The 13364-nt window shown below is 40.9% G+C and overlaps 1 protein-coding gene across 1 annotated transcript in view; it reads right to left on the bottom strand.

Annotated features, from left to right (window-relative positions):
- Positions 1 to 1077: 1077 nt before the first annotated feature.
- LOC118155534 (zinc finger CCCH-type antiviral protein 1-like) overlaps positions 1078 to 13364 on the bottom strand; it is a 29113-nt gene continuing 16826 nt past the window's right edge. The window contains 4 exon segments of the mRNA XM_035308859.1: positions 1078 to 3155; positions 3783 to 3934; positions 9146 to 9276; positions 13071 to 13152. Coding sequence (XP_035164750.1) covers positions 2872 to 3155; positions 3783 to 3934; positions 9146 to 9276; positions 13071 to 13152 — 649 coding nt within the window. The 3' untranslated portion in view covers positions 1078 to 2871.

Genomic DNA, 13364 nt, shown 5'->3' with positions numbered 1-13364 from the left:
TGAAACACAGCACTGGAGTTCCAGTTTCTTCCCTTGTCCTTCTAGATTTTGTAGTTTGGACTGACTTTGTCAGCATTTCACTTCATTCTCCATATACTTGCCTGTCTTGCAGATTATGGAGGGTCGTGCGGAGAGGGAGGGAAGTGCAGCACAGTGTCTTGCAAGTGTTTAGTTCAATTCTTTGAAAGTTTCTCATCTAGGTATTCCAATACATCCTTAGAATAAGTCAATACCTGAACATTTTTCCCACATTTTAAAAACACTTCTGCTACTATTTTGCCTTATTGGTTGTTTTTTGTTTGTTTGTTTGTTTTGTTTTGTTTTGACTTTAAACAGCTGCTCATAGCAGCTGTTAATTACATGGAGTCTAACCAAACTACCATAGTACTTAATATCAAGGACATCTTAGATACAAAGTTAATTTACATAAATATACTCAGTTACTGTGATTTTGTCTGGGATAGAGTTAATTTTCTTTGCAGAAACTTGCATGATGCTATGTTTAGGATTTTTAATGGAAATAGTGGTGATAACACACCAATGTTTTTAAGTGTTTTTAAAGAGCCAAGGACTTTTCTACTTTTCATGCTGCCCTGCCAGCAAGGAGTCTGGGTGTGCATCAGGAGCTGGGAGGGGGCACAGCCAGGAGAGGTGACCCACACTGAACAAAAAGATATTCCGTAACATATGGCATCATGCGTAGCAACTAAAACTGGGATAGACAAGGAGGAAGGGGGGATGTTTGGGGTGATGGTGTTTCTCTTCCCAAGGAACTGCTCTGTGTGATGAGCCCTGCTTCCCTGGAAATGGCTGAACTTTTGCTAGCTGGTGGAAGTAGAGAATGAATTCCTTATTTTGCTTTGCTTCACGTGCAGCTTTTGCTTTACCTAGTAAATTGTCCTTATCTCAGCCCATGAGTTCTTGAACTTCTACCTTTCCAATTCTCTTTCCCCATCCCACCTGGGGAGAGTGAGCAAGTGGCTTCTTGGTGCTGAGCATCTACACTAAAATGCAAAACTACATCCACACAGTTGCCCAGTTTAGAAACACAGATGAAAGGAAGACAGTAAGCATATGTATTAAGTAGATAGTTTACTAGGTGTGTTGAATTTTGCCATCCTTTTACACATAGAGACAAACTGTACACTAACAAGGTGAAAAGTGACTGAAAACACATTCTATTTGCAAACATGCCAAAACCCAGTGATTTAGGAACTCTACAGGCAAACCAAAAGTGAGAGACTTTGAATATAGGTAAAACCTTCCCATTTAGTGCATTATTGGTATGTTTTCATTTAGTTCTAAAACAGTCATTCTAATAAGATATACTAGTTTTATATATTTTCCCATTCTCTGGGTAACTTTGAGAATTTGAGTAGTACACAGGATTGACAGACTTGTGTTCAAGATGCAAATTACTAGGAAGCTATTCATGTTATTGTAAAGCTTATCTTAAATGAACCATTAGTCTTTCTTTAGCCTCAGCAACAGTTTCTCTCTCAATAGCTACACTGCCAGAATAAGATATCTTTCTACAGAAGGTCTTCAATTTACTTAGGAATTCATTAGTAAAATTCAGTAGAATCTCTATATGACATTATCCTTTTGGGATGAGAAAAAACATCTAACTTAATTAAAAGAGTTTAACTACTGTTAGTATGGTTGTACCACACTGACAAAGACAAAAGAAAAATTACCAAAAAATAGACCAAACAAATCAGTATCCAGGATCACTGTGCTTGAAGTACTAAGAGGAACTACACTTGACAGTGAATTCTCAAATGAATGCACTGTGTGCAACAAAACACATATATGAAATACCTTAGGCCAATAGTTCTACCACTGGTGGCCTCAAGATAAAATAACTGGTCTCTTCCAATTATTTTTTATTTTGGGAAAAATGAAAATTAACATATACAAGTAGGACTGAAAAGATCAACATTTCTTAAGATGTTTCTCTGGTTCTACAGCATTTGCTAAGCAAGTGTTCACAGTGAGAAAGTACATGGCCACATTCACTTGGAAGCCTAGCTGCCTGTCACACAGCCTTTATGTACGTACAACCATTAGCTGTAGCCAAACCACCAAATTTTAGTTTAGCTTATTCACAGATTGTGACTTTCATAGTTTTACTTCAGATGTATTTCTGTATAGGTCACAGAGCAAGTTACTGCAAATCTGCCAAAAGAATTTGATCCGGCAATTTCCTGATCAAAACAGCAGCTGCTGTTGTACAGATGAAACTTCTCCAATTGAGAATTTATGACATGAAATTAAACTAAACTTTTCGTTCTTTGTTTTACCATTTTGAACTTGAATCTAGTACTGGTATTAACAAACAGCACTTTGAAAACTAAGTCAAGTCATTCTTATATACACTGACTTGTTTAGATTCGTGATAGACAAGAGGATCAAGTGCAGTCATATTCTGCACGGAAAAGAATTTTCAAGTCTCTACAAAGCCTTCAGCATTGCAAAATGCTGTTAGAATCTTGAGAACTGCCAAAAAACAGAGAGCTTAAAAACTACCATGCTGTCTTAACCAAACCTGTTTATAAAGAGAAATCCTCTCTACTCTATTTCCAAGAAAATGTGTTTACAATTATTTATCCGCATAAGTTGTAGCATTCAATTTCCTGTCCCATGATTCTGATTTTTCTGATATGGTTATCCAAATGTCTATGCTTCATTTGGGAGAGAAGGGGGAGAAGACAAGGAAATTAGTCTCAACAGATATAACATCTGCTTTGCCAGCCCTCCTCAACACAAAAATTCTTTGGATTAACACTCAAAAATGTTGTATTAAAAAGAAATATGAGAACACCTGCAATTTGGAAGATAACATGAGGGATACAAACAGCTCTGATCACTTCAAGATATAATACATTTTTTTTCTGCCTCCTTATATTCTATCAGATATTCTGGGTAAATTTGATTTTTTTCAAAGATAACAAAAATGGAGGGATTTAACTCGTTGTCCACACAACTGTCATAAAACCAAAGTCCGTCAGCAGACCTTGTTGGGGGACGAACGTAGTCTGCCCTGCCTCGAACATAATCTCCAACCAATACACGAGCCATGAACATGATGTTTGGTTTCACTGCAGACTGACAGTATTCATGGGAATATGAAGCATCTCTAGCAAAGTAACTTCCTAGAAAAAGGTAAAAAAAACATGGTTATAAGGGATGTGTATAAAACGACAGTGAAAATAGAGCATCACTTCCTTTTTCAGGAGGCATTTGACCCAACTTTCAGGTCTCCTCTTACTCAGTTTACACAATACTGTACATTTACTTATTTTACAAGAGAAAGGGTTTCACCTCAGAACTTCTATTTGGAATTTGCTATTATAGGAATAATTATAAAGAAAAACCAAACACAGCATAAAAACTCTACAGGAAAGTGTGTTGTTATTAGAGGGATAGACAAGAAAACACAAAGACCCTCCATGATCATACTGAGGGAATGCGCACCTTCTTGTTCCCTGCCATGTGTAGCAGCTATTTCTCTGGCAAGTCCAAATCATGACCTTGAATGTTTAGAAGATCCCACCTCCAGCTACAGGGGCTTTTTCAAATTCCCCTCAACACCTTGTGATAAATCATACCCCTGCACAAAGCAAATTCTTGTCCTCCCCAGAGAGAAGGAAGATGCTAACACCAATTCCTCTTTTTTCCTTTTTTTCTCGTCGGCGTGGGGGGGGGGTGGGGGTCTTCATCTTTAAAGACTTCAAAATCAGGGGGTTCTAAGGTCTGACACTCAGTCATTTCCTGCATACCCTTTCCATAGTTGGCTCCATTGCTTCCACAAGTTCTCCAGTCAAAGTTGTTTATGCAGATGTCTTCCAGGCGGGCACCCTTGGTTCCATGGAACAGAAGCCTTTCGTTTACTTCCTTCTTTCCAGCTTCCTTCTTCATTTGCTCCTTTTTCCTAACAGAAAAAAGGCAGTATGGGAGAGCGTGAGCCATGGAAGAAAACTGAGAAAGGGTTTAGAAAAATAATTAAAAGTACATGATGTACATGTAAATATGAGCTGGATGAGATTTCCTGTCTGCTTTCTCCCCTCTCAGCTTGGAAGATGAGACAGACTAGCAGTATGATGAAAAATTGCAAGATGAATGATCTACAGATACCAGTGCCCAGCAATTCTAGATCAATTCATTGACAGAATTAAGCAAGCATTGACACTACTACAGTCCCCACAGCTTTTGCTCCTGTGCAGGGTCATACTGGTTCTGCTTCAATGTCTCCTGTCCCTTTCCACATACACACCCAAACACTGCAGAGCAGAGGTTGTACTAACCCCAGAGCCTCCATGCTCCAGCAGTAAATAAAGTCTAGAGGCAGCTTGTTCTTTGCTCCTCCAGTAGACTGAAACTGCCATGCACATGGGGCCAGTCATCCTGCAGGAGGACAGGGCTATGCTGAGACAACCTTTCTGCACGCACCTGACATTTCCTGTATCACCTCTTCCATCATAACCCTCCACCACCCTGAGCTCCTGCCCCTGCAATTCTGCTGAGGAGACAAGAACCAGAAAGAGATAAACTGACCCTTCCTTCACCACTGAAGACCTTATTAATTTAAGGCCAGCATCAGATGGTGAGCTATGAGCAGTACCAAAAGAGGAATCACAATGGGTGACTTAACTAGTATCTCCCATCACTACTACACAGCATCGTGACCTTCCACAGATTTTCAGAAGCTGATGAAGTGGACAATGAAGTAACGTTCTTCAGGAAGTTATCGGCTACAAAGTTAACAGACCAAGGTAGAGGGGAGAATACTTCAAACTTGAAAACTGCCTTAGTGAAGTTATAAGAACAATGGAATACAATTCGTTGATCAAGAACTTCATAACTGTGTCAAACTCTGCCTGGTTAGTTTAAATGTCTCATTGGAGGAGGATAAAAAGTAAACAAAATTACATGTTTTCAGGTGCCTAAGTTTTGCTAAATAGAAGTGTTTTATTGAATTACTAACCAATAACTTCCTGGGTTTAATTACTTCACAGGTCAAAGTACTTACTTGAGAAGTATTTTTCTTCTTCATTACCACTGAAAATGGTAATGAAATGGTCCTAGAATACTTACATTATGTATCCGTGCTTTTGTTTTTAACTAGACAACTGTTCTATGCAACAACTTAATCTGCTACTAAATGCACTTGAACGTGGTCACTGTCCCTGCTGCCAGCTCCAATCTGCAGGTATGTGTCTTGGCACAAGTACCAAGACTTTGCAATCACTGATGCAGTTGTTGAAAACCAGAGAAGAGCTTTGGAAAACAGAGATCATTATCTTAAAGCATAAGGATGCACCATTCTCAGTGAACACTGACTTCATTAAGAAGTACTCAAACTCTTGAAGAAGCCTTAAAAAATCTGACTGGAAAAAATGGGGCCTAAGCACCCTTACCCTTGCCCACTTCTTTTTTCACACAGAATCACACAGAAGAGTTGAGGTGGGAAGGGCCCTCTGGATGCCATCTGGCCCAACCCCTGTTCCAGCAGGGCCACCCAGAGCAGATTGCCTAGGACCATGTCCTGGTGGTTTTTGAAGATCTGCAAGGAGGATCTGGAAGATAGTTTCCTGACACAGCTGGCTAGTGAGCCTACCAGGGAGGTGCCCCGCTGGACCTTCTGTTCACAGAGAAGAACTGGAGGGAGATGTGGTGATTGGGAGCTATCTTGGGCAGAGTGACAACAAAATGGTAGAGTTCTCTATTCTTGGTGAAGTCAGGAGGGGGACCAGTAAAACTGCTGTCTTGGACTTCCGGAGGGGAGACTTTGAGCTGTTCTGGTCACTGGTTGGCAGAGTGCCTTGGAAGCAGTCCTGAAGGGCAGAGGAGTCCAGGAAGGCTGGGCACTCTTCAAGAAGGAAATCGTAATGGCTCAGGAGTGGTCTGTCCCCACATGCCCAAAGACAAGCTGGCGCAGAAGACCGGCCTGGCTGAACAGAGACCTTTGGCTACACCTTAGGAAAAAAAAAGAGGGTTTATGACCTTTGGAAAAGAGGGCGGGCCACTCAGGAGGACTATAAGGATGTTGTAAGGCTGTGCAGGGACAAAATTAGAAAGGCCAAAGCTCATCTGGAGCTCAGTCTGGCTACTGCTGTTAAGGATAACAGGAAATGATTTTATAAATACATAAACATGAAAAGGAGGACTAAGGAGAATCTCCATCCTTTACTCGATGTGGGGGGAGACTTAGTGACAAGAGATGAGGAAAAGGCTGAGGTGCTTAATGTCTTCTTTGCCTCAGTCTTTAGCAGCAAGACCAGTTGTTCTCTGGATACCCAGTACCCTGAGCTGGTGGAAGGGGATGGGGAGCAGAATGTGGCCCTCACAATCCACGAGAAAATGGTTGGCGACCTGTTACAGCACTTAGATGTATGCAAGTCGATGGGGCCGGATGGGATCCACCTGAGGGTACTGAGAGAGCTGGCAGAAGAGCTGACCAAGCTGCTTTCCATGATTTATCAGCAGTCCTGGCTATCAGGGGAGGTCCCCATTGACTGGCGGCTAGCAAGTGTGACACCCATTTACAAGAAGGGCTGGAGGGTAGACCCAGGAAACTGTTAGTTTGCCTTCAGTGCCAGGGAAGCTCATGGAGCAGATTATCTTGAGCGTCATCACGTGGCACTTGCAGGGCAACTAGGCAATCAGGCCCAGTCAGCATGGGTTTATGAAAGGCATGTCCTGCTTAACGAACATGATCTCCTTGATGACAAAGTGACGCACTTAGTAGATGAGGGAAAAGGCTGTGGATGTGGTCTACCTTGACTTCAGTAAGGCTTTTGACACCGTTCCCCACAGCATTCTCCTGAAGAAACTGGCTGCTCATGGCTTGGACTGGCATATGCTTTGCTGGGTTAGAAACTGACTGGGTAGCTGGGCCCAAAGAGTCGTGATGAATGGAGTCAAATCCAGTTGGCGGCCAGTCCACCAGGGCTCAGTACTAGGGCCAGTTCTCTTCAATATCTTTTTTGATGATCCGTATGAGGGGATCAAGTGCACCCTCAGTAGGTTTGTAGATAACACCAAGTTAGGTGTGTTTGTATATATGCTTGAGGGTAGGAAGGCTCTGCAGGAGGATCTGGATAGGCTGGACCGATGGGCCAAGGCCAACTGCATGAAGTTCAATAAGGCCAAGTACCATGTCCTGCACGTGGGGCACAACAACCCCAAATAGAGCTACAGGCTGGGAGATGTGTGGTTAGAAAGCTGCCTATCAGAGAAGTACCTGGGAGTATTGGTTGACAGTCAGCTGAATATGAGCCAGCAGTGTGCTCAGGCGGCCAAGAAGGCCAACAACATCCTGACTTGTATAAGGAACAGTGTGGCCAGCAGGTCCAGGGAAGTGATTGTCCCCCCTGTACTCAGCTCTGGTGAGGCCACACCTTGAGTACTGTGTTCAGTTTTGGGCCCCTCGCTACAAGAAGGACATCGAGGTGCTTGAGCAAGTCCAGAGAAGGGCAATGAACCTGGTGAGGGGTCTGGAGGACAAGTGTTACAAGGAGCGGCTGAGGGAGCTGGGAGTGTTCAGCCTGGAAAAGAGGAGGCTCAGGGGCGACCTTATTGTACTCTACAGGTACCTGAAAGGAGGCTGTAGCGAGGTGGGGGTTGGTCTATTCTCCCACGTGCCTGGTGTCATGATGAGGGGGAATGGGCTAAAATTGCACCAGGGGAGTTTTAGGTTGGATGTTAGGAAGAACTTCTTTACCAAAAGGGTTGTTAGGCATTGGAATGGGCTGCCCAGGGAAGTGGTTGAGTCACCATCCCTGGAGGTCTTTAGAAGACATTTAGATGTACGGCTTAGTGATGTAGTTTAGTGGAGGACTTGTTAGCATTAGGTCAGTGGTTGGACTCGGTGATCTTGGAGGTCTCTTCCTGTGGGAAAGGAATTTGCAGGTGGCTATGCACTGTTTCCCACGTCCTTGTATTAGAGATAATGAGGAAACAAGCTAGAGACAAGTGTACAGAGAAGCTAGACCAATGGTAAGTTGTTATCGGCGTGTGCTGTAGTTAGTTGCCTATATATACTCTGTGAGAACATGCAATAGAGGAGGACGATTATACTCGCATCGAGGTTGCATCGCTACTCGGGACTGTTTCCCTTTCCAACATCTGGTAGCAGAGGATGGTTTCTCGCCAGACAGTCTAGCTCGACTGTGTTCTCCCAAGACTGCGGTAAGCAGCTAGAGGAGGGGACTGGGAAGATTAACGGCTGAGAGGAGTGCTGCTTGGCAGATACAGGTCAGGGTCGCTCCCTACCTCTCAGAGGAAGCGCAGCCATGGAAGTGGAGGCTGCTGCATTGTTGCTCGCTGAAATACTCTCTAAGAGAGGTATCGAGACAACAGAAAAGAAACTGATCAAATTGATCAAGTTAGGACAACGATGGGGACATTTTAGAGAGACTGCCTTGCTGTTCCCTGTTACGGAATGGTGGGAGTTCGGGAATACCATGTGGGAAAGGACTATAACAGGGGATTCAAAAGATGAAAAGGAGGACGATTATACTTGGATCGAGGTTGCATCGTTACTCGGGACCGTTTCCCTTTCCAACATCTTCCAACCTAGATGATTCTGTGTCTGTGTCTGAGGAGACTCCACAACTTCTCTGGGCAACCTCTGCCAGTGCTCCTTCATCCACAGAGCACAGAGGGGTTCCTGATACTCAGAGGGAATCCTCTGTCTTACACTGTGTTCCCACTGCCTCTTGGGCACAAAAAAGTGTTTTTAACAAGTAGTTTGTATACTATAATGGATAAACATTTCTAACAGACAAAAAGCATGTGCAACAGGCAGTTTCTGTTCAACCCCTCTGACAATATACTATTCCATGCCACTGTTGATATCCTCATCACAGTTCTGTGTCATTCTTGTATTTCTGTCACCCCCTCCTTCACCTTCAAAGGAGTCATGCAAAGGGAAGCTCTCCCTGGGCATATGGCTTTCTCTGGTCCATCTTAGACTGATAGGACTTAGTCACTTAATTTCACTCCTCAATCTGTCCCTAAGAAGGAAATACCAGTCAAGTTAAAGCACCGGTGGCAACCTCTTTCACTTCCTAGGAAGTAGATTTAGGACACCAGTTCTTGCAGACCCCCTACCCTTAAGGATGATAGAACAAATACTAACCACTGAAATACTTTCCAGAGTGATGGATTCTGAATCCTTTGTACTCTAACGATGTTGTAGGTTTTCATAGTCTGCTCAAACTGCTTCTTTATTTCTTTGTATTCAGAGGATATGTTACTGATCTCCACTGCCTATAAAATATAAACCAAAGCAGAAGGCATGAGGCTTCAGTTAGCTCATAACACAGAGAAGCCTGATTATGGCAGACAAACATTCAGAATGGCCCTCAAACGATATGTAAGGAAGTTGATTTAATGATTTAAATTGTTGTGAATAATTAGGACAAACAATAAATATATAAATCAGTATGTCACTCCTTCTCTGGAAGAACACCTCGCCTCTCTTCAGGAAGGACACTGAAAGTGAAGAGGTCAATTAAATTTTTATTATCTCCAAGTAAGAGTTGACACGGGTAGCTATAAATCCCAATGAAAGAGTAATCTCAAAAAGCAAACTTGACTGATAATTTCAGATAATATTAGTTTTATGAACAAAGTTGATTAAGAACAAAAGTATTAGGTAACAATTATCATTTGTTACACACATGCAGTCTCTAAGCATCAGACCTCCTTACCTTTCCAAAGCTAAAACTGGGAGAGTTGCATTTAAATATGGATTTAAGGAAAACAAACAAACAAACAAAAAAACCTACATTTCTAAACATGAGAGCAATTAAGATTCTAATAGGAATGTTACACTAAATACCCACATACACAAATACATTTCTTCCTTTCCTAAAGAAAACAAAGTCTATTAATCCACACTTTGTGTTTAAAAATCCATGAAGAAATGCACATTTTTTCCCAGAGAAAAGTTAATGTAAAACAATGTAAACACTATTTGAGCTCTTCTGTTTACATTGTGAATAATTTTCCCAATTTTCTTTAATCTTCTAGAATTGGCACTTATATTCTGTAAACTAGAATGAAAATGCCTAATGCCGGCAGACCAATGTCATGTAGTAATACTTTTTACTTTACTCATGCAATAACGCATTTCACCTTACTGCTGCCAAAATCAACTGAGGACTTAAAGTGAGAGACCCAGCTGCCCACGTATCAAAGGTGTGTTTTAATAAGGAACACTGTGGTCATTCAGGGAGGTAATATGAAATCAGTACTTCAGCCTATCAGTTGAAAGCTGCACATTTTAGAAGGATAAGTTTGTAGAGGAGATAAAACAGGGATTAAATTTTGCAGGTACATGTAAATGAGTGTTTTTCTAGATATCATGTCTAATCCATGCATTAAATACTTACTGAAGAAGAGGCTTATTTTATGAGTCTTATAAGGATCAAGAATAAAGTCAGCTGCACAAGGAAGAATTACTTCTTTGTATTTATTAAAACGTTTTTACACAGTTGAAGAACATTTCCCATGCCCTAATACAAGAATATTTTGCAAAGCCTCTTCACAATGCAACACAAAACAATTTGGACCAGCTAGTATTTATTATCTGCATGCTTTACAACACTGCAGCTCACTGTCACCTACAAGATGAAAATTATGTCAATATATTTTAGTACTACATCTTTTACTGGTACATAAATGATTCTTACTTGGACTGTAAAATACGCTTCTGGTATGTTCAGTCTTTTGCTAAGGAAGTGTAAACTTTCTAGGTACAACAGAATGTCAGCTACATGGTACAATGCCTAAAGCTGTAAGATGGGTACTTCAATTATTTTATGATGTGATGGCTTCCAATCAACAAAGACAGTTCTACTTTGCATTAACTCTCTTTTGGGATAGTCTTTATTTCCCCGAAGGCGCAGCCCCTACTAACAAAGGGTAACACTACCTTGCTGTTGCAGGTTGGTGCTTAGTAATAACAAAACTTCTTTAGCTCTTTTCGTCTTCAGACTTAAAAAGAAAAATCCTAGCAAGGAGAACCATTTGCTATCCCATTATGACACATCAGCTCCCATCCTTGATACAGCACAGCAGTCATCAGCACAACAGTCTTCAGCACACATTGTCAGGATTCTGAAACATAGCTGCCACATGAAGACTAATCCTCTGACACAAAAACATACCACCTTCATCACACACATTTCTCAGTCCTACATTAAAGATACAATTTAAAACCCACCATTAAATCCAAGAGAAAATATCAATTCCTTGTTCACCTTTAAAAGGTTTATCAGCTACCAACTTCACTTTTTCTGTTAAACATAGACTGCAAAGAGATTCACACCAATTTTCCAGTTGGTGTTTGTTACCAACATCTAACATGCTTTTCATATACTCTACTTTATACAGCACTATGACTAAATGGTTTACAGATTAAGACACTGCAACACTCAAAAAAACAAGCAATTTTACCAAAACAGAGCTGCTCTTTTTAAGCAAGAAAGACTCTCTCCCTATCTCATAGGTGTTCCTTTTTATAACGGGTCACTTCCAGTGCAGCAAAGTTTGCCAGGATTATTTATCAGTATCTGAAGAGAAGGGAATTCATCAGGTCGTAATTGTCAGATGTTACGATGGTCACCACATGCATGCAGAATCCCAGCCAGTCCCAGTATTACCTACTGCAAAAAACATGCTTAGGGCCCCACAGAATTATTTAATCTAGCCCAGGTTTTCATTTTTAGTACCAAAAAGTACTGTGGGCTCTGTCATTTTTTAGATACAGAATTAACTTTTCCTTTCATATGAAAGGCATTCAGTTTGTAAATTAAGAGACAGTTTTCTTAGGTCCCAACTCAACAAGCAAACTGACCTCTAGGAAACAAGATGATCTTTAATTTCACACATCCGCACAAGTTCCACCAGAGACACCATGAATCTGCATGTCACATTCCAAAGCCTCTCACTTCAGTCGCTTCAGTCACTCCAGAAACATCAAAATGAATGGACTCAACTAAAATTCACACTGAAATTTTCAGAGTAAATAAGGGAAGCACTAAGTGCATACAACTCATAGACCTACAAGGAACTGAGCTACCTATCTTCCTGTCATTCTTTTGAAAAAAATCAAGCCTACATTAAAAATCAAGCCTTACTCAGATAAGCTGCTAAAAAGCCAAGGGAAGAGCCAATGAGCTGTCTTTGTTACTGTGACAGAGCTCAGAGAATCACAGGTCCAATTCTTCAAAAGGTCTGGCTGCTGGGTTCCCACACAAACTCTTACTAGTTCAACCATCAGGTGCTAGACACCTGAAACTTTTACAGTCTGAAAAAAAAAATGTTTTTGTTGTTGTTGTTGTTTGCCTGTTTGTTTTTCTACTAATTGTGAAAAACAACTATGTGAAGGGAGCTAATGTACCAAGCAATTGACTTAAACTTTACCTATTGTTTTTTTTTTAGCAGAACTGTATTTAGATGAATTTGCTATACACACACACAGCCAGATACTAGTATTACATTCAGTAAGGCACAATCCGACAGAAGGTAGTCAGCGTAAAATTAAGCATTCAGGACAAAGCAGAGTAACAGAAACCAGCCCATGGAAGCTAAGAGACATGATAATTCTGGTTCTCAGGCCTTTCCCAATGTATTAACACTAGGGAAAATCAAGTACAAGGATTGAGAATAGCAATGGAGGTCTATGTCAATTGAAAATAGCCAGAAGGAATTCTCAGTTTGAAAATATATTACTTCTGTCCTGCCCTTAGCTATCAGTATGTCTGTGCCAATACAATTTGATCAATATCACACAAGATTTTGTAACAGTCAACAAGTAAAACCTCTTGTGCTCAACATGGTGCACTGTTCCTTAATCAGGGTTAAAAACAGTATATAAAAGGACAAAAGTAACACCAAGAAGCATTTTTTTAACATGCTGTAGGACTTCAACAGTCTATGTTTCTCTTCCAGAAAGACTACTTTTTAATATCATTAGAATGAATAATTAAAACAAAGACTACTTTTAGTATCATTAGAATGAATAAGTAAAACAAAAAAACTAAAAAATAAAATACCTTGTATTTTAAGTCAGGCAAGGCAAATGGATCCCAGTGGGGAGGACAGGCTTGATTTGGAATAGAAGAATCCCTCTGACTGCTAGCAAAGGGAAAGAAAGTGTGAAAGTGTTATCATTTCTAGTCCTGCTCTGACTATTCAAATTGGCAGCAACCCCCTTTGGGTAATTCCTACATTTAAAAATAAACAAAATAAACCACAGAGAAATTGGGAAACAGACTCATTCTGTAAGCTGACATTCAGTTGTCACAGTCATCTTTCATGTGCCAATTTAAGACATGATTGTCCATCAC

Source organism: Oxyura jamaicensis, chromosome 1 (assembly GCF_011077185.1).
Source record: "Oxyura jamaicensis isolate SHBP4307 breed ruddy duck chromosome 1, BPBGC_Ojam_1.0, whole genome shotgun sequence".
NCBI lineage: Eukaryota > Metazoa > Chordata > Aves > Anseriformes > Anatidae > Oxyura > Oxyura jamaicensis.
This window is presented reverse-complemented; position numbering and strand designations above follow the sequence as displayed.